The 21,369-nt window shown below is 53.0% G+C and overlaps 1 protein-coding gene across 1 annotated transcript; it reads right to left on the bottom strand.

Moving 5' to 3' along the window:
• Positions 1–5: 5 nt before the first annotated feature.
• CLU (clusterin) lies at positions 6–21,117 on the bottom strand. The gene is made up of 9 exons (XM_077812305.1): positions 21,053–21,117; positions 15,626–15,750; positions 14,124–14,272; positions 13,592–13,762; positions 12,604–13,057; positions 3,404–3,517; positions 2,276–2,502; positions 1,162–1,343; positions 6–225 (listed from the first exon to the last, which is right to left on the bottom strand). The coding sequence occupies exons 2-9, from the start codon at positions 15,708–15,710 to the stop codon at positions 219–221; spliced, it is 1,389 nt and encodes a 462-aa protein (XP_077668431.1). The 5' UTR covers positions 15,711–15,750; positions 21,053–21,117; the 3' UTR covers positions 6–218.
• Between the last annotated feature and the right edge of the window lie 252 nt (positions 21,118–21,369).

A 21,369-nucleotide genomic window follows, 5' to 3' on the forward strand; every position in this document is an offset into this window, starting at 1 on the left:
TCAGATCTAAAATTTTATTTCTCGTTTTGGGTCCCTACAACCCAGCAGCAAAGTACAGTGTTTAACCTACTAGTGCAGAGCGAGAATCAGGGCTGCGTGCCAGGCCGAGGGCTCCTCCGCAGCTCTAGGGGGTCTATGCAGCATGGAGAAGGGCATCGCTGAAGGCTATGGCTTATCTCTTCCGAAGACGAGACTGAAGATCAGGGCAGACGACGGGGTCACTCGCTGTTGGAAAGAAGAGATGGTGCACTGAGTTTAGCACAGCACAGGTTATGGGGTGGCGGAGTGGGGTGTAGGGTGGCATGGGGCCAGGAGAGGGTTAAGGAAATCAGATCCTCCTCAGAGAAGAGTTGGCCTGGTGCTAAAGGCCTAGTCTGGGGCTCAGCTCCCAGTTCTGCTGCAGGCTTTGTAGCTAAGCAGTGGAATAAATTGCCCAGGAATAAATTCTAGAATCTGTCATTGGGGGGTTTTAAGAGCAGGTTGGACAGACACCTGTCAGGGATGGTCTGATAAAGCTTAGTCCTGCCATGAGTGCAGGGGACTGGACCAGACCTCTCAAGGTCCCTCGATTCTATGGGCAAGTCATGGAGTCTGCCTCAGTATACCCAGCTGCAAAGCAGAGACTATTTCCTGCCTTCCCCCCATCTTTTGTCGGTCTTGTCTGTTTAGAGCATGAGCTCTTTAGGGCAGGGATGGTCTTCGTGGGTTTGTGCAGCACCTAATAGTGTGTTGCTAGAATACAAATCATATAACGCAGCCCAGTACAAATGAGTGATGGGGGTTTGGAGAGGTTGGAGCAGGGTTCCTTTTGATGGTGACTGGTCATTTCTCTGGCCCTTTCCATCCCAAGGTCATTTATGACTCTCACGGTTGCAAACCTCTGCCCACCCACCACTGAAATGCAGCCATTTCTGGAGTGGAACACAGCAGTACTATACAACATAGGATGGGAATGGGAGAAGCAGCTGCTTATCGCTGTTGAGACTGGGGGAAGGATTTTAAGGGGAGGGGAAGTCTGACCTGGCCTGACCCTACTTAGCTTATGAGCCCTGACGAGCTAACACCCCAGAGCACTCTGGCCTAAGCAAGGCTTTTCTGCTCTCGGCTGAGCTCAGCAGCTGCTCCGGGCTGGGAGCCTACGTGCCGGGGCTGCGAACTCACATGGCATTCTGCTTGTAGTGCTTCAGAGCCTCGTCCGCTACCACCTCCATGAACTTGGGGTCGTCCCAGGGGATCTCGCCCGGCACTGTCAGGGACAGAGGATCCGAGTCGAAGAGCTGCACGGTCACCTGGGTGTCAGAAGGCCTGGGGGAATCCTTGCGGTTGGGGATCTTGGAAAGCACCTAGGAGAGGAAGCGGGAAGGAGCCCGTTAGCACAGGCCCAGGGCTTTAGGCATCCAGCACCAGGGGACGGGGGAAAGTGGAGAGCTCCGCTGGTGCCCTTCAATCCCGTCCCTGCCAGTCCAGCCCTCAGATCCACCGGGACCCCTCACTGCTGACCTGTAGCCCCCCTGCTTCTAGTCCAGCCTGGGGCCCCTGAAGCATGGGCAGATGCCAGTGGCAGCAGCCCCGCGTGGCCCTGCCCGCAGCTGGCCCTGTACAGCTCAAAGGCTTGTGTCAGGCTGTCTGGGGAGAGAAGCACTTTTGCCCTGGAGACAGTTGCCTGATTATATGCATCCCACTCCTGACCCACTTTGCCTCTTCCCAGCTCTCTGCTATTCAGGGGAGGGGACAGGGGGCCATGGGAGCCAGTGCTTGCAGCTGAGCCGAACTCAGGAGCACCACACCCAGCTGGGCACACGGGCAGCGTGATGCAGGATCCCCGGGGTGGGAGGGATATAGCTGGGGAGGGGGCCGTGGGGAACGGGTCAGTCCTGGCAGCGTAGAGCCCCTCGGAAAGTTGGTTTCCCAACTGGCCTTGATGCCTCATTCATTTGGGTGGCACCAGCTGGTGCCAACCAAGTAGCACCCAATGCCAGGCTCCAATGGGCCACCCTGCTCCTCCATGCCCCCTAGTCCCCTGCTCTGCCCCTCAGCTGGTCCCTCCTTGCAGTCAGCTGCCTCTAGTCCAGGCTCTTTGTGGTGAAGAGGGAGGGTCACATACCCACCAGTTCTCCGGAGACCACAGGGAGTGCCCCATGGGCCAGCGGGGGGACAGGACGAGGGAGGGAAATCTATGGTTCCCATGCTGTCCACTGATCTTAGCAGCCCATGGCACCCCCCACCCCTTCGGAGGGCCCCCCCAAGCAGCGCAGGAAGGGCAGCGGGGACCCACCGTGGTGACCTGCAGCATGCCGTCGCCGTTCTGGGTGAGGTTGGCCAGGCGGGACACCCAGCCGAACTGCTTGTTGAGCTGGTCCAGGAGGCTGGAGGTGTTGAGCATCTCCTCCTGGAAGGTCCTCAGCAGCTCGTCATACTTGCGGGTGAAGCGCTCCGCCAGGCGCAGGGCGTCCTCAAACTGCTCCCGCAGCTGGCTCTGGGCTGGGTCCGTCTGGGAGCAGTCTTCAACCCGGGGTGGGGGGGGAGGGGAGAAGAGGGCATTACAAACACAAGAAGGGGTCAAAGACAGACTTGCCAGGATCCCTGAAAGCAGGAGGGCAGCAGGACACCTGGCTCCCTGCCTACTGCCCTGACAGTGGGTCTAAGCCCTGTCGAGACCCCCGCCAAGGGATCAGTGCGGGACTCTGGCTCCATGGCTTTGTCGGCCCTTGGTTGCTCCACCAGCAAAGCCAACCGACCAGCGCCGCTGATGTGTTAGGACATGATCGCATCTCCCCTAACAGCACCATGCCCTCCAGCCCGGCTCCCCTGCTGGCTAATGCAGGGCGGGGAGGTTAACAGCACCCGAGTCCACTTGCACCCCATCACCAAACCTGGAGCCGGCCAGCCGCCACTTGGCGCTCAGAACCACCGGCTGCTCGGTTGATTGAGGCCTGGGGGGTCTGGTGCAGAAGGCCTCCCCTTCCGTTCCCCTCCATGTTACATGTGGGCTGGTGACCGAGGTCTACAGCAGCTCTGAGGAGGTGTCGATTGGTGTGACTCCGCTGCAGCTGTGTCAGTTTACACCACTGAGAACCCGGTGCTGGACCTGTGGGGGCCTAAATGCTGGTTACACATCGGCGTCTAAGATATTGGACCGGTACTGAAATCTGCAATATTCTGCACCCAACCTGCCCAATCTAGAAACACAAAATACGTTGGGGGGGGGGGGGGGGAAATCACATCTGAAGAAGAGCCCATTTATCTCACCCAAGAAGGGTGAGACGCCCCAGAGCCGGTGAAAGGTGCTGACCAGGCAGGGATGGAACTAGAGGAAGCAGGTTCTACTCCCCCTGTGGTGTGTTTATCTATGAAGCCACAGACAGTTACCAGCCCCTGGTTATACTGGGTCTCCTTTGCTCACCTACAGACAGAATTTCCTGGCATTTTTCACACTTGTCCTTCATCTTCAGGCAGCCAGCAGAATTGCGGCGGATTTCCCGGCACACCATGCGGTTGTCGCTGGAGTTGAGAGTCTCTGAAGGGGTGCGGGAGGGAGGAGACACCACAGCGGTATAGCTTTACTTCTCAGCACGGGCAAAACCGCCTGACACTGCCAGATGCACCAGCTCTCATGCATTCGTACAGCACCTTGCACTCCAATGCTCTTGTCAAGGTTCCTCCCCCACTCTGAACTCTAGGGTACAGATGTGGGGACCTGCATGAAAAACCTCCTAAGCTTATCTTTACCAGCTTAGGTCAAAACTTCCCCAAGGTACAAAGTATTCCACCCGTGGTCCTTGGAATGGCCGCTACCACCACCAAACTAATACTGGTTACTGGGGAAGAGCTGTTTGGACGCGTCTTTCCCCCCAAAATACTTCCCAAAACCCTGCACCCCACTTCCTGGACAAGGTTTGGTAAAAAGCCTCACCAATTTGCCTAGGTGACTACAGACCCAGACCCTTGGATCTTAAGAACAATGAACAATCCTCCCAACACTTGCACCCCCCCCTTTCCTGGGAAATGTTGGATAAAAAGCCTCACCAATTTGCATAGGTGACCACAGACCCAAACCCTTGGATCTGAGAACAATGAAAAAACATTCAGTTTTTTACAAGAAGACTCTTAATAGAAAATAGAAGTAAATAGAAATGAAGAAATCCCCCCTGTAAAATCAGGATGGTAGATATCTTACAGGGTAATTAGATTCAAAAACATAGAGAACCCCTCTAGGCAAAACCTTAAGTTACAAAAAGATACACAGACAGAAATAGTTATTCTATTCAGCACAATTCTTTTCTCAGCCATTTAAAGAAATCATAATCTAACACATACCTAGCTAGATTACTTACTAAAAGTTCTAAGACTCCATTCCTGTTCTGTCCCTGGCAAAAGCAGCATACAGACAGACACAGACCCTTTGTTTCTCTCCCTCCTCCCAGCTTTTGAAAGTATCTTGTCCCCTCATTGGTCATTTTGGTCAGGTGCCAGCGAGGTTACCTTTAGCTTCTTAACCCTTTACAGGTGAGAGGAGCTTTCCCCTGGCCAGGAGGGATTTCAAAGGGGTTTACCCTTCCCCTTATATTTATGACACGCCCCCCAAATCTCAGCTAGGGTGAAACACTGGCTGGGATTTCTTCCTGGAGCTCTAGGAAAAACAGAGTTAATAAGACACATGCATCTCTAAATATACTACCAAGTACATAAAGACTAACAATATTTTCCACATCTTAAGGACGATTTTAACCAGTTGATTCTGGGAAACTTTCACGGGAGAGTGCATCAGCCACTTTGTTAGAAGCTCCTGAGATGTGTTGGATGTCGAAATCAAAATCTTGGAGAGCTAAACTCCACCGAAGAAGTTTTTTGTTAGTTTCTTTGACGGTGTGAAGCCACTTCAGTGCAGCATGGTCGGTTTGCAGGTGGAAACGCCGTCCCCAAACATATGGGCGTAGCTTTTCCAGAGCGTAGACAATGGCATAACATTCTTTTTCAGTGACTGACCAGTTGCTTTCCCTCTCAGACAGTTTTTTGCTGAGAAACACTACAGGGTGGAATTCTTGATCAGGTCCTTTCTGCATTAAAACTGCTCCCACACCACGCTCGGATGCATCTGTGGTTACTAGGAACGGTTTGTCAAAGTCTGGGGCCCTTAGTACAGGGTCAGACATGAGTGTCGCTTTAAGCTTGTTAAAGGCCTTCTGACACTTTCCGGTCCACTGAACAGCATTTGGCTGTTTCTTTTTGGTTAGGTCTGTCAGTGGGGCAGCGATTTGGCTGTAGTGCGGTACAAATCGTCTGTAATAACCAGCCAAGCCTAAGAAGGATTGAACCTGTTTCTTTGACTTTGGGACAGGCCACTTTTGGATAGCATCCACTTTGGCCTGTAGGGGGCTGATAGTTCCTTGACCCACCTGGTGTCCAAGGTAAGTCACTCTGTTTAGGCCTATTTGACACTTCTTAGCCTTAACAGTTAGTCCTGCCTCCCTTATGCGCTCAAGGACTTTTTGTAGATGTTCCAGGTGGTCTGCCCAGGAATCCGAAAATATGGCCACATCGTCAAGGTAGGCGACTGCATATTCTCCTAATCCCGCTAGGAGACCATCTACAAGTCTTTGGAAAGTGGCGGGTGCATTTCGCAGCCCGAAAGGGAGTACATTAAATTCATACAGCCCGAGATGTGTGATGAAGGCTGACCTTTCCTTGGCAGATTCATCTAGCGGTACCTGCCAGTACCCCTTTGTTAAGTCCAAGGTAGAGATGAACTGGGCCCATCCCAGTTTCTCTAACAGTTCATCTGTGCGTGGCATTGGATAGTTGTCTGGGCGAGTTACAGCATTCAGCTTACGGTAGTCCACGCAAAAACGTATTTCCCCATCTGGTTTGGGAACTAGAACCACTGGAGATGCCCATGCACTTTCAGAGGGGCGGATTACACCCATCTGTAACATATCCTGGATCTCCCGTTCTATAGCAGTTTTAGCTTGAGGAGACACCCGGTAAGGTTGGACCCTAATTGGGTGAGCATTACCTGTGTCAATGGAGTGGTATGCCCGTTCAGTCAGTCCTGGGGTGGCTGAGAACGTTGGCGCGTAGCTAGTGCACAGCTCCTGGATCTGCTGTCGCTGCATACGCCCAAGGGTCATGGAGAGGTTCACCTCTTCCACACCACCAGCACATTTCCCTTCGTAGTAGACACCTTCAGGCCACTCAGCATCATCTTCTCCCTGGGCTGTAAACTGACAAACCTTTAATTCTCTGGAATAAAAGGGCTTTAGAGAATTAATATGGTACACCTTAGGCTTTCGGTTGGAGGTGGGGAATGCTATGAGATAATTAGCAGCTCCCAGGCGCTCCTGGACCGTGAATGGCCCTTCCCACGATGCTTCCATTTTATGGGCCTGGAGCGCCCTTAAGACCATGACCTGGTCTCCTACTTTGAAGGAACGCTCTCTGGCATGTTTATCATACCAGGCTTTTTGCTCTTTTTGAGCATCCTGTAAGTTTTCTTTAGCAAGGGCTAAAGAGGTTCGGAGGGTGTTTTGTAGGTTGGTTACAAAGTCCAGAATGTTAGTTCCTGGAGAAGGTGTAAATCCCTCCCATTGCTGCTTCACCAACTGCAATGGCCCCTTAACCTCACGGCCATATACAAGTTCAAATGGGGAAAACCCTAAACTGGGATGTGGTACAGCTCTGTAGGCAAAGAGCAACTGCTGCAACACTAGGTCCCAATCATTGGAGTGCTCATTTACGAATTTACGTATCATGGCCCCCAAAGTTCCATTAAACTTCTCCACCATGCCATTTGTTTGATGGTGGTAAGGAGTGGCAACCAAGTGATTTACCCCATGAGCTTCCCAAAGGTTTTTCATAGTTCCTGCCAGGAAATTAGTCCCTGCATCTGTGAGGATGTCGGAGGGCCAACCTACCCTGGCCAAAATGTCTGCTAGTGCCTGGCATACACTTTTAGCCCTGGTGTTGCTTAGAGCTACTGCTTCCGGCCATCGGGTGGCAAAATCCATGAAAGTCAGTATGTACTGCTTTCCTCTGGCTGTCTTTTTCGGAAAAGGACCCAGAATATCCACAGCTACTCGCTGAAATGGAACTTCAATGATGGGGAGTGGTTGTAGAGGGGCTTTGACCTGGTCTTGGGGTTTTCCCACTCTTTGGCACACCTCACAAGACTGGACATAGGTAGAAACATCCTTGCCCATTCCCTCCCAGTGGAATGACCCCCCCAAACGGTCTTTGGTCCTGTTCACCCCAGCATGGCCACTAGGGTGATCGTGGGCTAAGCTCAAGAGCTTGGCCCGGTATTGAGTTGGAACTACCAACTGTCTCTGAGGATGCCAGTCTTCCTGGTGTCCACCAGAAAGAGTTTCCTTGTATAAAAGTCCTCTTTCTACAACAAACCTGGATCGATTAGAAGAACTGAGAGGCGGTGGGTTGCTCCGTGCCGCCGTCCAAGCTCTCTGGAGGCTTTCATCTGCTTCCTGTTCGGTCTGGAACTGTTCCCTTGATGCTGGGGACATCAGTTCCTCATTGGATTGTGGACCTAGGCTTGGTCCCTCTGGAAGCGATATAGGGGATGGAGCTGTTTCTGTTGACTGTGAACCGCTCTCCGCTGGTGCACTAGGTTGGGATTCAGGCTCCGGCTGAGCCTCTTGTGTAGGGTTATCGGCTGCTGCCAGTTCAGGTTCGGTGGGGCCCTCTGGTGTTGAGGTTGCAAGTACTGGATTCAGTGCTGGCACGGGGTCTGGTGTTGGTTGTTCGGCTGGTTCCGGTTCTGGGACTGGTTCCGTCTGGGTCTCTGGGACTGGATCCACTACTGCTGTTGCAGACATTGGCCTGGGGTCCGGGTCCATCACCTCTGACTGGGTCCTGATAGAAGTTTCCGGAACAGAGCTAGGCCTCACGGCTTGTTTAGCCTGGCTGCGGGTGACCATTCCCACCCTCTTGGCCTGCTTCACATGATTGGCCAAGTCTTCCCCCAACAGCATGGGGATGGGATAATCATCATAGACTGCAAAAGTCCACATTCCTGACCAGCCCTTGTACTGGACAGGCAACTTGGCTGTAGGCAAATTGAAAGAGTTGGACTTGAAGGGTTGAATCGTCACTTGGATCTCTGGGTTGATTAAATTGGGGTCCACTAAGGAAGCATGGATAGCTGACACTTGTGCTCCGGTGTCCCTCCACGCGGTGACCTTCTTCCCGCCCACACTCACAGTTTCCCTCCGCTCTAAGGGTATCTGGGAAGTATCTGGGCCTGTGGACCTCTGGTGTGATTCCGGTGCAATGAACTGTAATCTGTTGGGGTTCTTGGGGCAGTTGGCCTTTACATGCCCCAGCTCGTTACATTTAAAACATCGTCCAGCTGACGGGTCACTGGGGCGAGGAGGGTTGCTGGAGAACGGGGTGGCAGGACGATAAGGGGTCTGGAGGGTTCTTTGGGAGGTAGGTGGGGCCTTGGGCGGCCCCCGGTAATAGGGTGTGGTCTGGGGTGGTCCCTTCTGGTCTCCGCTCCAACTGCGACCAGTTTTCTTCTTCTCTGCCACCTCCACCCATCTGGCTCCAATCTCTCCTGCCTCGATTACAGTTTTGGGTTTCCCATCTAGGATGTATCTTTCTATTTCCTCAGGAACACCCTCTAAGAACTGTTCCATTTGCATTAGGAAGGGCAAATTTACTGGAGATTCAACACTTGCTCCTGATATCCAGGCATCCCAATGTTTCACAATGTGGTAGGCATGTCGGGTAAATGACATGTCTGGTTTCCACCTTAGGGCTCTGAACCTCCGACGAGACTGCTCGGGTGTTATCCCCATTCTGACTCTCGCCTTGGATTTAAACAGTTCATACTTGTTCATGTGTTCTTTAGGCATTTCAGCTGCCACCTCAGCTAAGGGTCCACTGAGCTGCGGCCTCAGCTCTACCATGTACTGGTCAGTAGAGAGGTTGTATCCAAGGCAGGCCCTTTCGAAGTTTTCTAGGAAGGCCTCAGTATCATCGCCTGCCTTGTAGGTGGGGAACTTTCTGGGATGGGAAGTGGTACTTGGAGAAGGATTACTAGGGTTTGTTGGGATATTCTGCTGAGCCTTTATCTTCTCCATCTCCTCCACATACTTCCTCTCTTTTTCCTTCTCCTCCAGTTCTTTGTCCCTCGCTTCCATAGCTCTCCTGTGAGCAGCCGCTTGGTGTTGTTCTGCCTCCCTTTCTTGTTCCTTCTTCAGCCGCATGAGTTCTATCTGTCTTTCATGTTCCCTTTGTCTTTCCTCAGCCTGAAATTTGGCTAATTCCAGCTGTAGTCGAGCTGAGGATTTGGTCATTCTAACCTCTCTGTTTTTAACTAACTTTACACCCGAGGTTTAGAAATAAACAAACAAAACTTGGCTGTAAAATTTTGTTGTGCTGGAATAGAATACCTATTCTCTGATAGTGATTGTCAGCCTACAGAAAAAGACAATTCCCTTGTCTCTGTTCTGGGCCCAACTTAAAGCAAAAAACCTCCAAACTACTTGGAAACCTGCTTACCCAGCCCAAAGAAAAAGCAAATGGGTAGAACACACACCCCCTATTTACTTTTAGGAAGAAAAGAAAAAAAAAAACCTCTGGGTTGGAAGACTGTGAATTTCCCTGCAGGAGTTAAGTACCCTGCCTCCAGGCAAAGAAAACCTGCAATTCACAAGATAATCCCCTTTTGTCTCTGCTTGGCCACAAAGCAGGCAAAACAATCTGCTTTCAGTTTCAACTGCTTTCTGGACTTCCTTTCCAAAGGAAAAAATAATTTCTTTTTAAAATCTGTATTTCTAGTTCAAAAAATCTCAACTGGATCTCAAAATGATTTCAGGTTAATCCCACCGCTGCCACCATGTCAAGGTTCCTCCCCCACTCTGAACTCTAGGGTACAGATGTGGGGACCTGCATGAAAAACCTCCTAAGCTTATCTTTACCAGCTTAGGTCAAAACTTCCCCAAGGTACAAAGTATTCCACCCGTGGTCCTTGGAATGGCCGCTACCACCACCAAACTAATACTGGTTACTGGGGAAGAGCTGTTTGGACGCGTCTTTCCCCCCAAAATACTTCCCAAAACCCTGCACCCCACTTCCTGGACAAGGTTTGGTAAAAAGCCTCACCAATTTGCCTAGGTGACTACAGACCCAGACCCTTGGATCTTAAGAACAATGAACAATCCTCCCAACACTTGCACCCCCCCCTTTCCTGGGAAATGTTGGATAAAAAGCCTCACCAATTTGCATAGGTGACCACAGACCCAAACCCTTGGATCTGAGAACAATGAAAAAACATTCAGTTTTTTACAAGAAGACTCTTAATAGAAAATAGAAGTAAATAGAAATGAAGAAATCCCCCCTGTAAAATCAGGATGGTAGATATCTTACAGGGTAATTAGATTCAAAAACATAGAGAACCCCTCTAGGCAAAACCTTAAGTTACAAAAAGATACACAGACAGAAATAGTTATTCTATTCAGCACAATTCTTTTCTCAGCCATTTAAAGAAATCATAATCTAACACATACCTAGCTAGATTACTTACTAAAAGTTCTAAGACTCCATTCCTGTTCTGTCCCTGGCAAAAGCAGCATACAGACAGACACAGACCCTTTGTTTCTCTCCCTCCTCCCAGCTTTTGAAAGTATCTTGTCCCCTCATTGGTCATTTTGGTCAGGTGCCAGCGAGGTTACCTTTAGCTTCTTAACCCTTTACAGGTGAGAGGAGCTTTCCCCTGGCCAGGAGGGATTTCAAAGGGGTTTACCCTTCCCCTTATATTTATGACAGCTCTTTACAAAGTACTAGTCATGTAGACAGTAAGGCCTTCCTGCCCCACTAAAATGCAGCTGCTTCTGGGGTGGAGTGTGGCAGCTGTTTAGAGCACAGCAACTCTGCATAGCAGCTCAGGATGGGAAACAGAGAATACTGCAGCCATTCAGAAGCAGGGAAATATAGCAATTAACCAGACCCTGGAGTCTTTTCAGTAACTGCTATCCCTAAGACACCCACACAAGAATTGAAGGTTTATATAGTCTGTCCTGTTATTCCTATTAAGTCTGGCAAATGATTTATGAACTTGTGAATTACCTACTTAGGAGTGTAAATAAGCTTCAGATTGCTTTTGCCATAATTCCCTGGCTCTGACATTTATTTATTCTACAAGAGGGCTTGAAAATGCTCTGCGATTGCTTTCAAGCCAAGCCAAGAGGAGGCAATACATCACCTCCTGTCTCCTGGAGTAATTCCAGTGGTATTGTTAGCACCTTTCATCCTCAGACTATTAATACATTAGTTAATCAAGTCTTGCCCACCCGGGTAAGGGAGGTGAGGCAACCAGCACTGCCCTCTACTGGACAGAATCAGAGCTGCTCATCTGTGTGTCATAGGCCTTGTGCTGCTATGAGCCCACAGAGCGTCCCCTTTAGCTCAAATGGCCAGGGCCTGTGCTGTTATCTGGAGTGGGAGGTTACAGGGTCTAGCTTTGCTGCAAACTTCCCAGTGGCCCGAGTGCAGCATAGAGACAATCTCTGAGCCCTAGGTACCCATGGATTTGTCAGAGTCAGACCCACTCGATGGCTAGGGAACATGAGGCAGAGACATGAAGCGACTCGCCCCATGCTGGAGCGGAAGTCAGCGTTCTCCCCGCTCACCGCCTTGTGCTCAGCTCACGGGAGCAAACCCCTGTCATGGGATCTGGGGGCGCCTCGTGCCGTTTCCCCAAGTGGCTATTTGAACTAGAAAGGCCAACCCCTGCTCAGCAGGGAGCTGACCAGTGCCCTTCTCCTGCAGCCTGCTCATTCCATGAGAGCGGCTGCCTCGCAAAATAAACCCAGGGATCGGAGCACGTGTGGGGGCGGGAGACCGCTCCCCCTCCTTTGTGAGCAGCAGATGGGACTTGGACTGCTGTTGCCGTCTGCTCTGACCATTGCTGAAAGTATAACAGGGTCATGGGGGGGAGGGGGTGGGACGACTCAGTGTGGGGCTTGCTCAGGGCAGGACTGGAGCTGGGCGGAAACCAGACATTCCATGTTGTGGGAAATTCCAGGATTTCAACATTTTTTGATTTTCTTAAAAACAACCCCCCCTACACACACACCCCTTTTGCTGAACCCAAACATTTGGTTGGAAAAGTTTCCCCATTAGCTCTACCTTGGGCTCTGCCAAGGTGCCCAGCTGTGGGGCCAGCTATGCAAACCAGACCATTTGTCCCCAGAGTGGAGGCCTTCTTGGGGTGGGGACCCCACAGATTAAGGCCAGAAGGAACCACTGATCACCTACTCTGGCCTCCTGTATACACAGGCCATAGGACTGCCCTGAGTTAGTTCCTCTCTGAACTAGAATATCCAATCTTGATTTTAAGACGGCCAGTGATGGAGAACCTCCCCTGCCCCCCATCCCTAGATAAGTTGTTCCAAGGGTTAACCACACTCACTGTTTAAAACAGTGTCTTTGGCACAAGGCTAGTGCTAGATAAGGGAATCCCAATTCCTTCTGGACTCGCCCCTGGTGACTAGTGTGTGCCTGGGGGCAGGTTCTCCAGTCCTGGTCATTACCCCCCCGCCCCCCAGCTCTGCTGGATCTGCCCCTAGGCCCTTGAATATCCCCCACCTGTGGTGGACCCTCCCAGCAGGGGGTCCTGGCTGCCTTCGAACCACTGGCCGTCCTGCTCCATGGCCTTCTGGGCTCCCTCGAACATGCGCTGGGTCATCTCAAAGAGCGGCTCGAAGAGGCGGTGGAAGCCATGGTGCCGGAGTGGGGAGAAGAAGGGGTGTGTATCACGGACCACCCTGGCGTGTGCGAAGGGGAAGCGGAAGCGGAAGGGGGCATGCATGGCCCTGCGGGAGCTCCCCGCGAAGGGCGAGTGGAAGAATGGGGCCATGCGGCCGTAGGCCCGCGTGCTCTCCTGGAACAGGTCGTCCACACTGTCCTCCACCATGCTGTAGCGCTCCTCCAGGTCCTCCAGCCAGCGGCCCTGCTGCTGGTCCTCCTCTAGCAGGGAGTCAATGCGCTCGCCGTTCACCCAGATGGAGATGGGGGAGGAGCGGTTCAGGAACTCCTCCAGCTACCAGAGCAAGGCAGGGACAGGATGCAGTGAGCTGGCAGGCCTCTGCAGACCCACCCGCCACCCACCCTACACAGAGCTGGGGCCCACACCGCTGCATCACAGGGAGACCTGCTCCCTACCAGCCTCAACTGGGCCAAGTCAGTGACTGCTATGGACCACAGGGAACAGGTGCTGCGGACCCACATCCATATGGAAGGTGGGGTGGACAATGGCCATCATTTAACTCCTGTTGGCTCTCCAGCGGCCGGGAGATAATCAAGGCTAGAGCCCCCACAGTGCATTCTGTCCATCTCAGAGTTGGAGCGATTGATGTTGTCTACCAAGAAAGCACAGGCTCATGGGTCTCCTGGTGCCAAGGAGCCCTAAAGGCTCCATCCTCAGCCACATCACCTAATTCACATGCTACTCCTCTCCCGTACAAGCCCTGCTGATCTTCCACTGTGTCCCACATCCTGGTGGAAAGAGGTCCAGGCTCTTCTATAGCATGATGCCAAGCACTAGAGAAGGGCCTAGACCGAACAGCTCGCTCACCTGCCGGCCAACCAGGCCCGAGCCGCTCCTGCACGTCCTGGAATAGAACCTCATGCAGGTCTGCTTCAGGCAAGGCTTACATTCCTCCCACAGGGCCAGCATGGTCTCATTGCACACATCCGGCTTCTCGGTCAGCTTCTTCTCCGTTTCCTTGGCTAGTTGCATGGCTTGCTGGAAGTGAATGGGTTAAAGCCCCGACTGTGAGGGGCTGGGCAGCTAACAGGGATTCTCCCTTAGCTCAAGAGGCAGGAGCCTGGGTCTTTAGTGCAGGAGAATCATAGTTCTAGCCCCACTCTTGCCAGGAAGCTGCTGCTGACTAGCATGGGAAGCCCACCACCACCACCCAGGGAACCTCAGGGGGGCTGTGGATTCACTAGAGATTGTCCCCCAAGCTCCCAATGCAGAGAGGATAAGTGACGCAGCCACGTTCCATCCAACCATCGGACCCCCGTGGCCCGAATCGTGGTGAGATTCAGTGGCAAGCTTTGCAGGGATATTCTCCCATTGGTTTCCCTGCCTGCCACTTGCTCACCTCTTTCTTCTGCTTGGTCTCCTCCAGCGTGGTCAGGATCTCCTGGTGGTCTTTGCTGGTTTTGTCCATGAGGCTTTTCATCTGCTTCACCCCGTTGATGGCATTCTCGATCTGGGTGTCTATGTATTTGCTCCCTGCTACAGACATTTCTGAAAGGGGCGGGGGGGGGGGGAAAGGGGAGACGAAGTTAATTGCCTCAGGAGAGCTATGCTAAGATGGCCTTCTGCTGAGGACACCTCTTCTAAGATGGCTGCCCAGATTTGACATAACATCTTTCCCACCCAAATATTTGCATCTCCAAAGCCTATTTGCCCCCAAAAGGGTCAAATCCAATTCAGCTGAAATTTCACACAAACTTCTTATTTGCCCAGCTCCATTTTAACCTTGCTTAGATTTGGCTGGGACCGTGCCAGAGGGAGGTAGCCAAGAACAACTGAATTTTGGTGCCAAAGATCTAGAGTAAAGACTGATCCCACCCAGTCCCCCTGAGCCCACTCCTCTCTCAGAGCCGCAACAGCCCGCTCTCAGGTCTGCTACTCGGGTACATCGTTGTCCACAGGACCCAACCTAGCAAACCCTGAAGAGTTGATACTTGTGCGGTGTTACCTAGCAGGAAGCTGTGGGAGAAATGATCTCATGATGCAAGCACCTGGCTTGGACCCAAGACACTCCTGATGCCAGGGACTTGGGGGAGAAGTTTGTTTAGATGGTCCTGATCCACACCGCCCAGATCCAGATTTCCCCAGAGCTTGGGGTCCTGGCCTCAGGGGTTTGGACCACAGATTCCTAGATTCCCAGGCCAGAAGGGACCATTGTGATCTCCTGTACAGCACAGGCCAGAGACTACCCCTCAATTCCTAGAGCAGAGCTTTAAGAAAAGCATCCAGTTTTGATTTAAAAATAAAAAAAAAAATAAATACATCATTGATGGTGAATCCACCATTGCCCTCAGTAAATTGACCAGGTTCATCCCTGATCTTTTGTTTTGGTTTCTGGGGGCTCTTGCACCCAGTTTCTGGTTCTTTCCAGCCTTATCCGAAGAGAAACTCAGCCAAACTCCTGGAGGTTTGCCACGTTTCAGATCTAAACCCACATCAGCCTAGCCCCCTCCCCTGAGCGTTCCATATAAACACTGGGGTCCCACACCCCAGTTTAACCCCCCATGCACACGCTGCTCCCCTGACTCTTACAGGCAATCAGTACAATGGTGATGGGCGCCATAGATAAATAGAGCCGCTTTTTGGGGGTCCTAGAGGCAAGCCCTAGCAGGAAAGCCCAAGTAACAGCCGTGGTCAGTGGCTGGCAGGGCACCTGTCAGCTGAAGCATGGGGCACAAATCAGAGAAACTGATCCCTGTAACAGCCTGCCTGGCCCTGCACCTGAGCTTCATGCAGTTGGTGGTGCTGTGTGTCCTGAATTACTCCGCATGTGCCGATCCCACCAGCCCCAGCCACCTGGGGAGTTTCCGCCCTGGCGCACGGAGCCTCACCAATGCCACTTACGTTGCAATTCATTGGGTGGAACCAGGGCCTGGCCTTCCTCCCGGGACAGCAGAAGCCCCAGCAGCGAGAGCAGCAGCAGCCTCATCTTCCTCACCCCCGAGCAAACTCCAAGGTCCTGTGCAGGCCTGAAAGACAGGGAGGAGAACTTGGGCAGGCTCCCCAGGCCGAGGGCCTACATATTTACCCAAACAGGAGCTCAAGCGGTCACAAGTCTGTGAACACTCATAGGATGTTACAATAACCTAGGAGGACAAATCGTGCCAGGACAAGGTACAAGGAGACAGAGCGACTGAATGAATCTAAACAAAAAGGCCAGTTGATCTGATTCAAGGACAGTGTTGCAATTATGCTCATGACAACACACAGGACCTGGAGCCAGAAATAAGCATGTCAGAGTTTAGGCCTAATTCATGGACAAAATAACGAGGGGATGGGCTATTCTGCCCATCACTTGCTTTTGGGATCCATAGAAGAAAAAATAACTGAATGGGGAAAAAGTACAAAACAAACCAAGAAAAATAAAAACGGACAGGCTACTCCAGCAAGCTTCCCCATCCCAACTGGGGCCCCACCTTCCCCTGGACCTTCTTCAGCCTCCCCCTGAGAGATGTCCTGGCCAGAACAGGCCAGAGAGAGCAACCCAGATGAGATTGCCGCCTCCAGATGTGTCTCAACCACTACCTGCCATCTTTGACGCCATCTAAGAGACGGCCAAACTGGGGGCTTTTCCTTCTAAAAATGGTCTCCAGGTAAAAGGAACAAGGGATGTTGTTCAAACAAAAGCCTGACTCGATACTTTACATTTCAAATACTCCAACGGCTTTTCTAGATCTTTCATAGGTTTTACAAACCATTTGAAAAGGTAGGTTTGCCATGGTGCTAACCCCCAGCCTTGTTTAACACTGGACGGTGACTAGTGACGTTGACAGCTTTAGCCCCTGCTCTGCATCTAAATGAATACAACAGGCTGCTCCAGCCCAGATGCCCGAGAGACAGAAGCACATTCAAGATACGGGGCTAAAAATTGTCTGGGATTTAACAAGAGAGCCAAACTCCACCAGCCTGACCAGAGGCCTGGGAGCCAGGAAGAACTAAGCTCTAACTTCTGCTCTGACCCAGGCTCCCGTCATGGCCATGGGCATGTCACTTATCCCCACACTACAGTGGAAGGCAGAGAGGTTACCTCACACAGGTGTTTGGGAAGCACCATGAAATCATCAGGTCTTTCCTAAGTGCTACATATTACAGCAGCCTGTTTATCCCTCTAGCACCATAGCTATGCTCAGCATAGACCCTGGATAAGTGCTTGTATTGAAGTGACTGTTTAACCCACCGGTTCAGCATCTCCAATACCTCAAGGGCTGGTCCACACAGAGGATAAGAGCCAACTACTGCTACCAGCTTATGGAGTTACTCATTTAGATCACGGTCCATGTTTTTTGTGCTGAAGGTCCCAGGTTCTATCCTGCTAATGACCCTTTAGGGAGGGATTTTGATATCAGCAAGCTGGAAAAATAGGATCTGGATTCTGAGTGCTCAGTGGTCTGGGGCATTTGGATCCAGCTCCAACTCTATCCCAGCCACATCAGAGACTTGCTGGGGTGGATGTCTGGACCGGGGACACGGAGCAATGCTCATGGGGGGAGCAGGGCTGTTCTCGGCTCAGGGGAGATGGCTCTTTGGCCACAGGCAGAGGAGGGTCTGCACCCTAGGAGTCCCCAATTCGCATGAACCCACAGATTTCAAAGCAAGAGGATTGAATAAAGGAGGACTGAAGAGTGACTGCTCCAACCATGAGCAAGCCAGGCTGTCGCTCAGAATTACGATGGCTTAGCCAAGCTTTGCCCTGAGAACCAAAACAAAAAACCACAGGAGAAAAATGAGCTATGACTCATTCTAATGACTCAACCCCCCACACCCAGGGGTATCTGCTTATTTATACAAGCACAAGGCCCTGGTGTCCCTGCTGTGACCCAAATGCCCACGAATTTCTGGCCGGGGGAGCTACTGCAGCCATGAACTCAGTCCGGGAGCAGATGCCAAAACCTGATGTCTGGGAACGTCTCTATTGTGCAGCAATCGGAAGATCTTACATAAGAGCCCCCAACCGATGTTGTGAGCAGCTGGAGGACAACCAGTTCCAGCCCTGCTTGGGGAGGCTCTTTCCGACAGGTTAGTGAATCACAACACAATTGGCATGGGCTTGGGGGAGTCTGGGGCCAGGCTGCCTCAGATTTCTCGCCCGCAGTGTTAGCGAGCAGCTCCATCGAATCCTGACGGAAGCTAGAGACTAAAGGAGGAGAAAAAACTAACCAGCAGAAGCCCATCTCTGCTGTCTGCCTGCGTCCCGCACAGCTGTAGCAAATGGGACAGAGCAGCGCTCAGCCCTCGCTTTCGCACACCCCAAATCCAGCTGGAGGATGCGTAACAAAACACGGAGCCCCCGAGGCTGAGCAAAGCTTCCTGCACTTTCCAGCCAGGAAAGACCATGAAAGGTTTTCCTCCACCGGCGAGAGCCCAGCTTGCCTGTTTGTCAGAACCAGATGCCGGACAGGTTTGCCTTCAAGCGTAGCGCCTACAGCCGGTTACAATGGGGGCAAGTGCGTCAGACACCAGGAGAGTGGAGATCAGCAGAAATAAAGTTAATGATCAGGACCTCTGATCAGCAGATTTCAAAGATGGGCTCGTAGCACGATCCCCATGCAACAGCTGGGGAAACTGAAGTACAGCAAGGCACAGGCCACACAGACCCTCCTGTCTCCTAGCTCCATGCTGTAGCCACTGAACGACACTGCCTCGCAGATCAGCAGGTAGCACGCACTTCACTGCATGCTCATTGCTTCCTGGGCTTCCCTTTCAGTCCTAGGCAGCGGGGGATGCTTTGAATTAAGCCTTTGGCATAGGGGGCTTTTATAGGGGACAGGGTGGTCACTGGGGATTTTCACATCTGGAGACAGCAGGAATCAATGCAGAGTCCCGCATCTAGCGGGATTCTGCACAGGTGGCCCCATTTGCCAGCAGCACTGGGGAAGTGGGGCGGCACCCAGACTGGGTTTAGCTCCAGCTCTGCGGTGGGGCTGGACCCAGCCCAAGCGAATGACACTAAAGTGATAAGATACTGAACGACCTTGCCAGAAACACCAGATCCCTCAGGGCCAGAGCCAGCAGGATCGATCAGAGCTGGCCCAGAGGGGGCTGAGCAGCAGGAGCTGCACGGCAATGGAGAGGGGGGTAGAGGGAAGTGTAGGAGTCCGGGGCGGTGGGGGGGGGGTGAGCTGGAAAGTAGCACCTCTCACAGGGAGGGGGGACTGGACAGGAGGACAAGGAAAGAAACACAAGGCAAGCCAGGGAGATCAGAACTGGTCCAATGCCATGGGCTCCAGGGTTATTTAGAGCTGTAGGAAGTGAAGGAACGAAGCTACTCCATTAATCCAGCCTGCACTCCCCTGTGCTGCAGATGTCCCCCAATCCTGACCCACAGCCCCCTGCTATTCCCCAGCTCCCTGAGACAGCTCCATAGATGCCCCCCATCCCAATCCTGACCCCACAGCCTCCCTACTCCTCCAGGCCCGGCCTTCGCACACACAGCTCTGATGCGGCAGTCCTGAGTGAAACAGAGATCGACAACCCTGCTGAATTGGGGGGTTGTTTTCATCTAAAGTTGTCCAGCATCTAGTTGGAGTTAGGATAAGATTGGAGACTCATCTCGCTTGTGATGGAAGCCCGGAGCACAACCTGACTGCAGCCCTGGGCATTACCCCGGCATTCCATGGGTCCCACGTAAATCTCTTCAATGTGGTTTAGGAGGGGGAACAATATGGCCTGTGGGGCCCCCCTCCCTACAGAGCAATTGCTTCAAGGACAGTGGCGTAGCTGTACGGTGTTGTGGTTGGAGAGCATTGTGCCTTTACCTTGAACTCCCCCTCCCCACCAGCGCAGGCTCCCTGAACCAGGCGCTGCTATGAAACTACTCCTGGTTTTGACAAATCCCCCCCCCAAACATCCATGCATTCCCCACCCCCACACTAGGCAGCTAGCCAGGTGCATTGTGGTTATCCCCCCCCACCCCGCATTGCTCAACTGGTGAGGTGCATTATGGTTATTTTCCCAATGTTTAAATACTATGAGTCAGAGCCCCAAGAGATTCTTTTTGTTTTAAAACAATCTGGAGATTAAAAACAAAAGCTGGATTTTTTTTTTTTAATTGGCCTTCTGGGCCTCGAGCAGAGGTCCCATTTTCAAGCCTCTCTGCCCCTAGCAGGGCTGGAAGGTTACTTTTTAACAAGAAAGCCAGGATGTGACTTCCTGGGGTTTTGAAAGAAAACAGCAACTATCACAAGACCTGCAATAAAATAGTCCCTGGCAGCAACACTGTTGCTCACTGCATTGCACCAGGCGAATTTCTCCTTCCTTTGAAGCGTCTGGCACTGGGAAATCCTAGAGGCCAAGTTCCCAGGTTTGCCAGGCCAATGGTCTGATCACGAGAACCAACCGTGAATGCCAAGATCCACTAACCGTATCACTCTTTCACACTCAGGCCTTCTCTCTCATACATTGATTATTATTAGCACCCCACTTTCATGTCACCGTAAGCAAGACATGCCAGCGAAAAGCTAGAAATGGCCATGACATGGCAAATCATAGGGCCTGTAGCCCAGTATGACATGTCCAAGAGCAGCCCATTCCCACTCGAGGCCCCAGAACTGGCCAAGATGTAGGAATTCCCTCCTGACGCCAGGAGGGGAGCCTTGAAGCATGAGGATTCAGAACCATTAAAGAATTCTCCTGGGTTACATACCTGCAGGGAAGGTGGAAACACGGGGGATGCTGCTGAGAGCTGGCGGGGGGACAGACAGTTAAATGCCCCCACCCCATTGGGCCAAGCAGTGCACAGCCCTTAGTTACACCCACCAATCTGTCAGAGAAAGCCCTTGCAAGCCCATCCCTTCTCTGAGGTGCAAAAGGGGTGTGCAGGTCCTTTCCCCAGACAGGCAGGGTGAGCTAGGGCCACTAGCCAACCTAACCCAGCTCCCTCTTTCCCTAGAGATCGCTGCATGGATCCATCCCCCTCCCACCCAGGACGGATCAGGAGCCCCCCCCACCCGTCTCTCTGCCCTCCCCAGGGCGCGCACAGCCCCGGACGCTGGGGAAGCGGAGAGCGCCCCTTCCCCGCAGCCTCCAGCTCCAGCCCTTGCGCCCAGCGCCAGCTTCGTGCCCTGCGGCAGCTTTGCCCAGCGGCGAGGGCCGCCCCCTGCGGAGCCTGTGGCGAGCACACGCCTGGCCGCAGACCCTCACCCCGGCAGGGCGCACGGGCAGCTGCCGGCGGTCCGCGGAGTTTGCGCGACGAAGGCGGCGGGGGTCAAACAATCCCCCAGCCAGCCAGCCCGCCCCCCGCGAGCTCGCCCCCCGCGGCCCTGCGGGGCTCACCTCTGCGGCTCCGCGTCCTGCGCTGCGCAAGCGGGGACTGCGGCGCTGGGCACCGTATTTATAGCCCCGGCTCCCCCGCCGCCGCGCTCTGAGTCACGCCCGCAGAACGGCCTGGAAGGGGGCCCCGCCGGCCCCCGCCTCCCGCCGCGGCGGCCGCCAGTGGGCGCCCTCGCACCGCGCACGGCCGGGCGGCCGCCTCCCTGCCCAGCCGCGGGCTCCCCGGCTGAAGGGGGCCGCTGGAGCGAGGCTGCGGTGAGGGGCGCCCGGCCGCCCCGCTCTCTGGCAGGGCCGTAAATGCGCTCCTGCCTGGGTCCCCC

Source organism: Eretmochelys imbricata, chromosome 3, assembly GCF_965152235.1.
Source record: "Eretmochelys imbricata isolate rEreImb1 chromosome 3, rEreImb1.hap1, whole genome shotgun sequence".
Lineage (NCBI taxonomy): Eukaryota > Metazoa > Chordata > Testudines > Cheloniidae > Eretmochelys > Eretmochelys imbricata.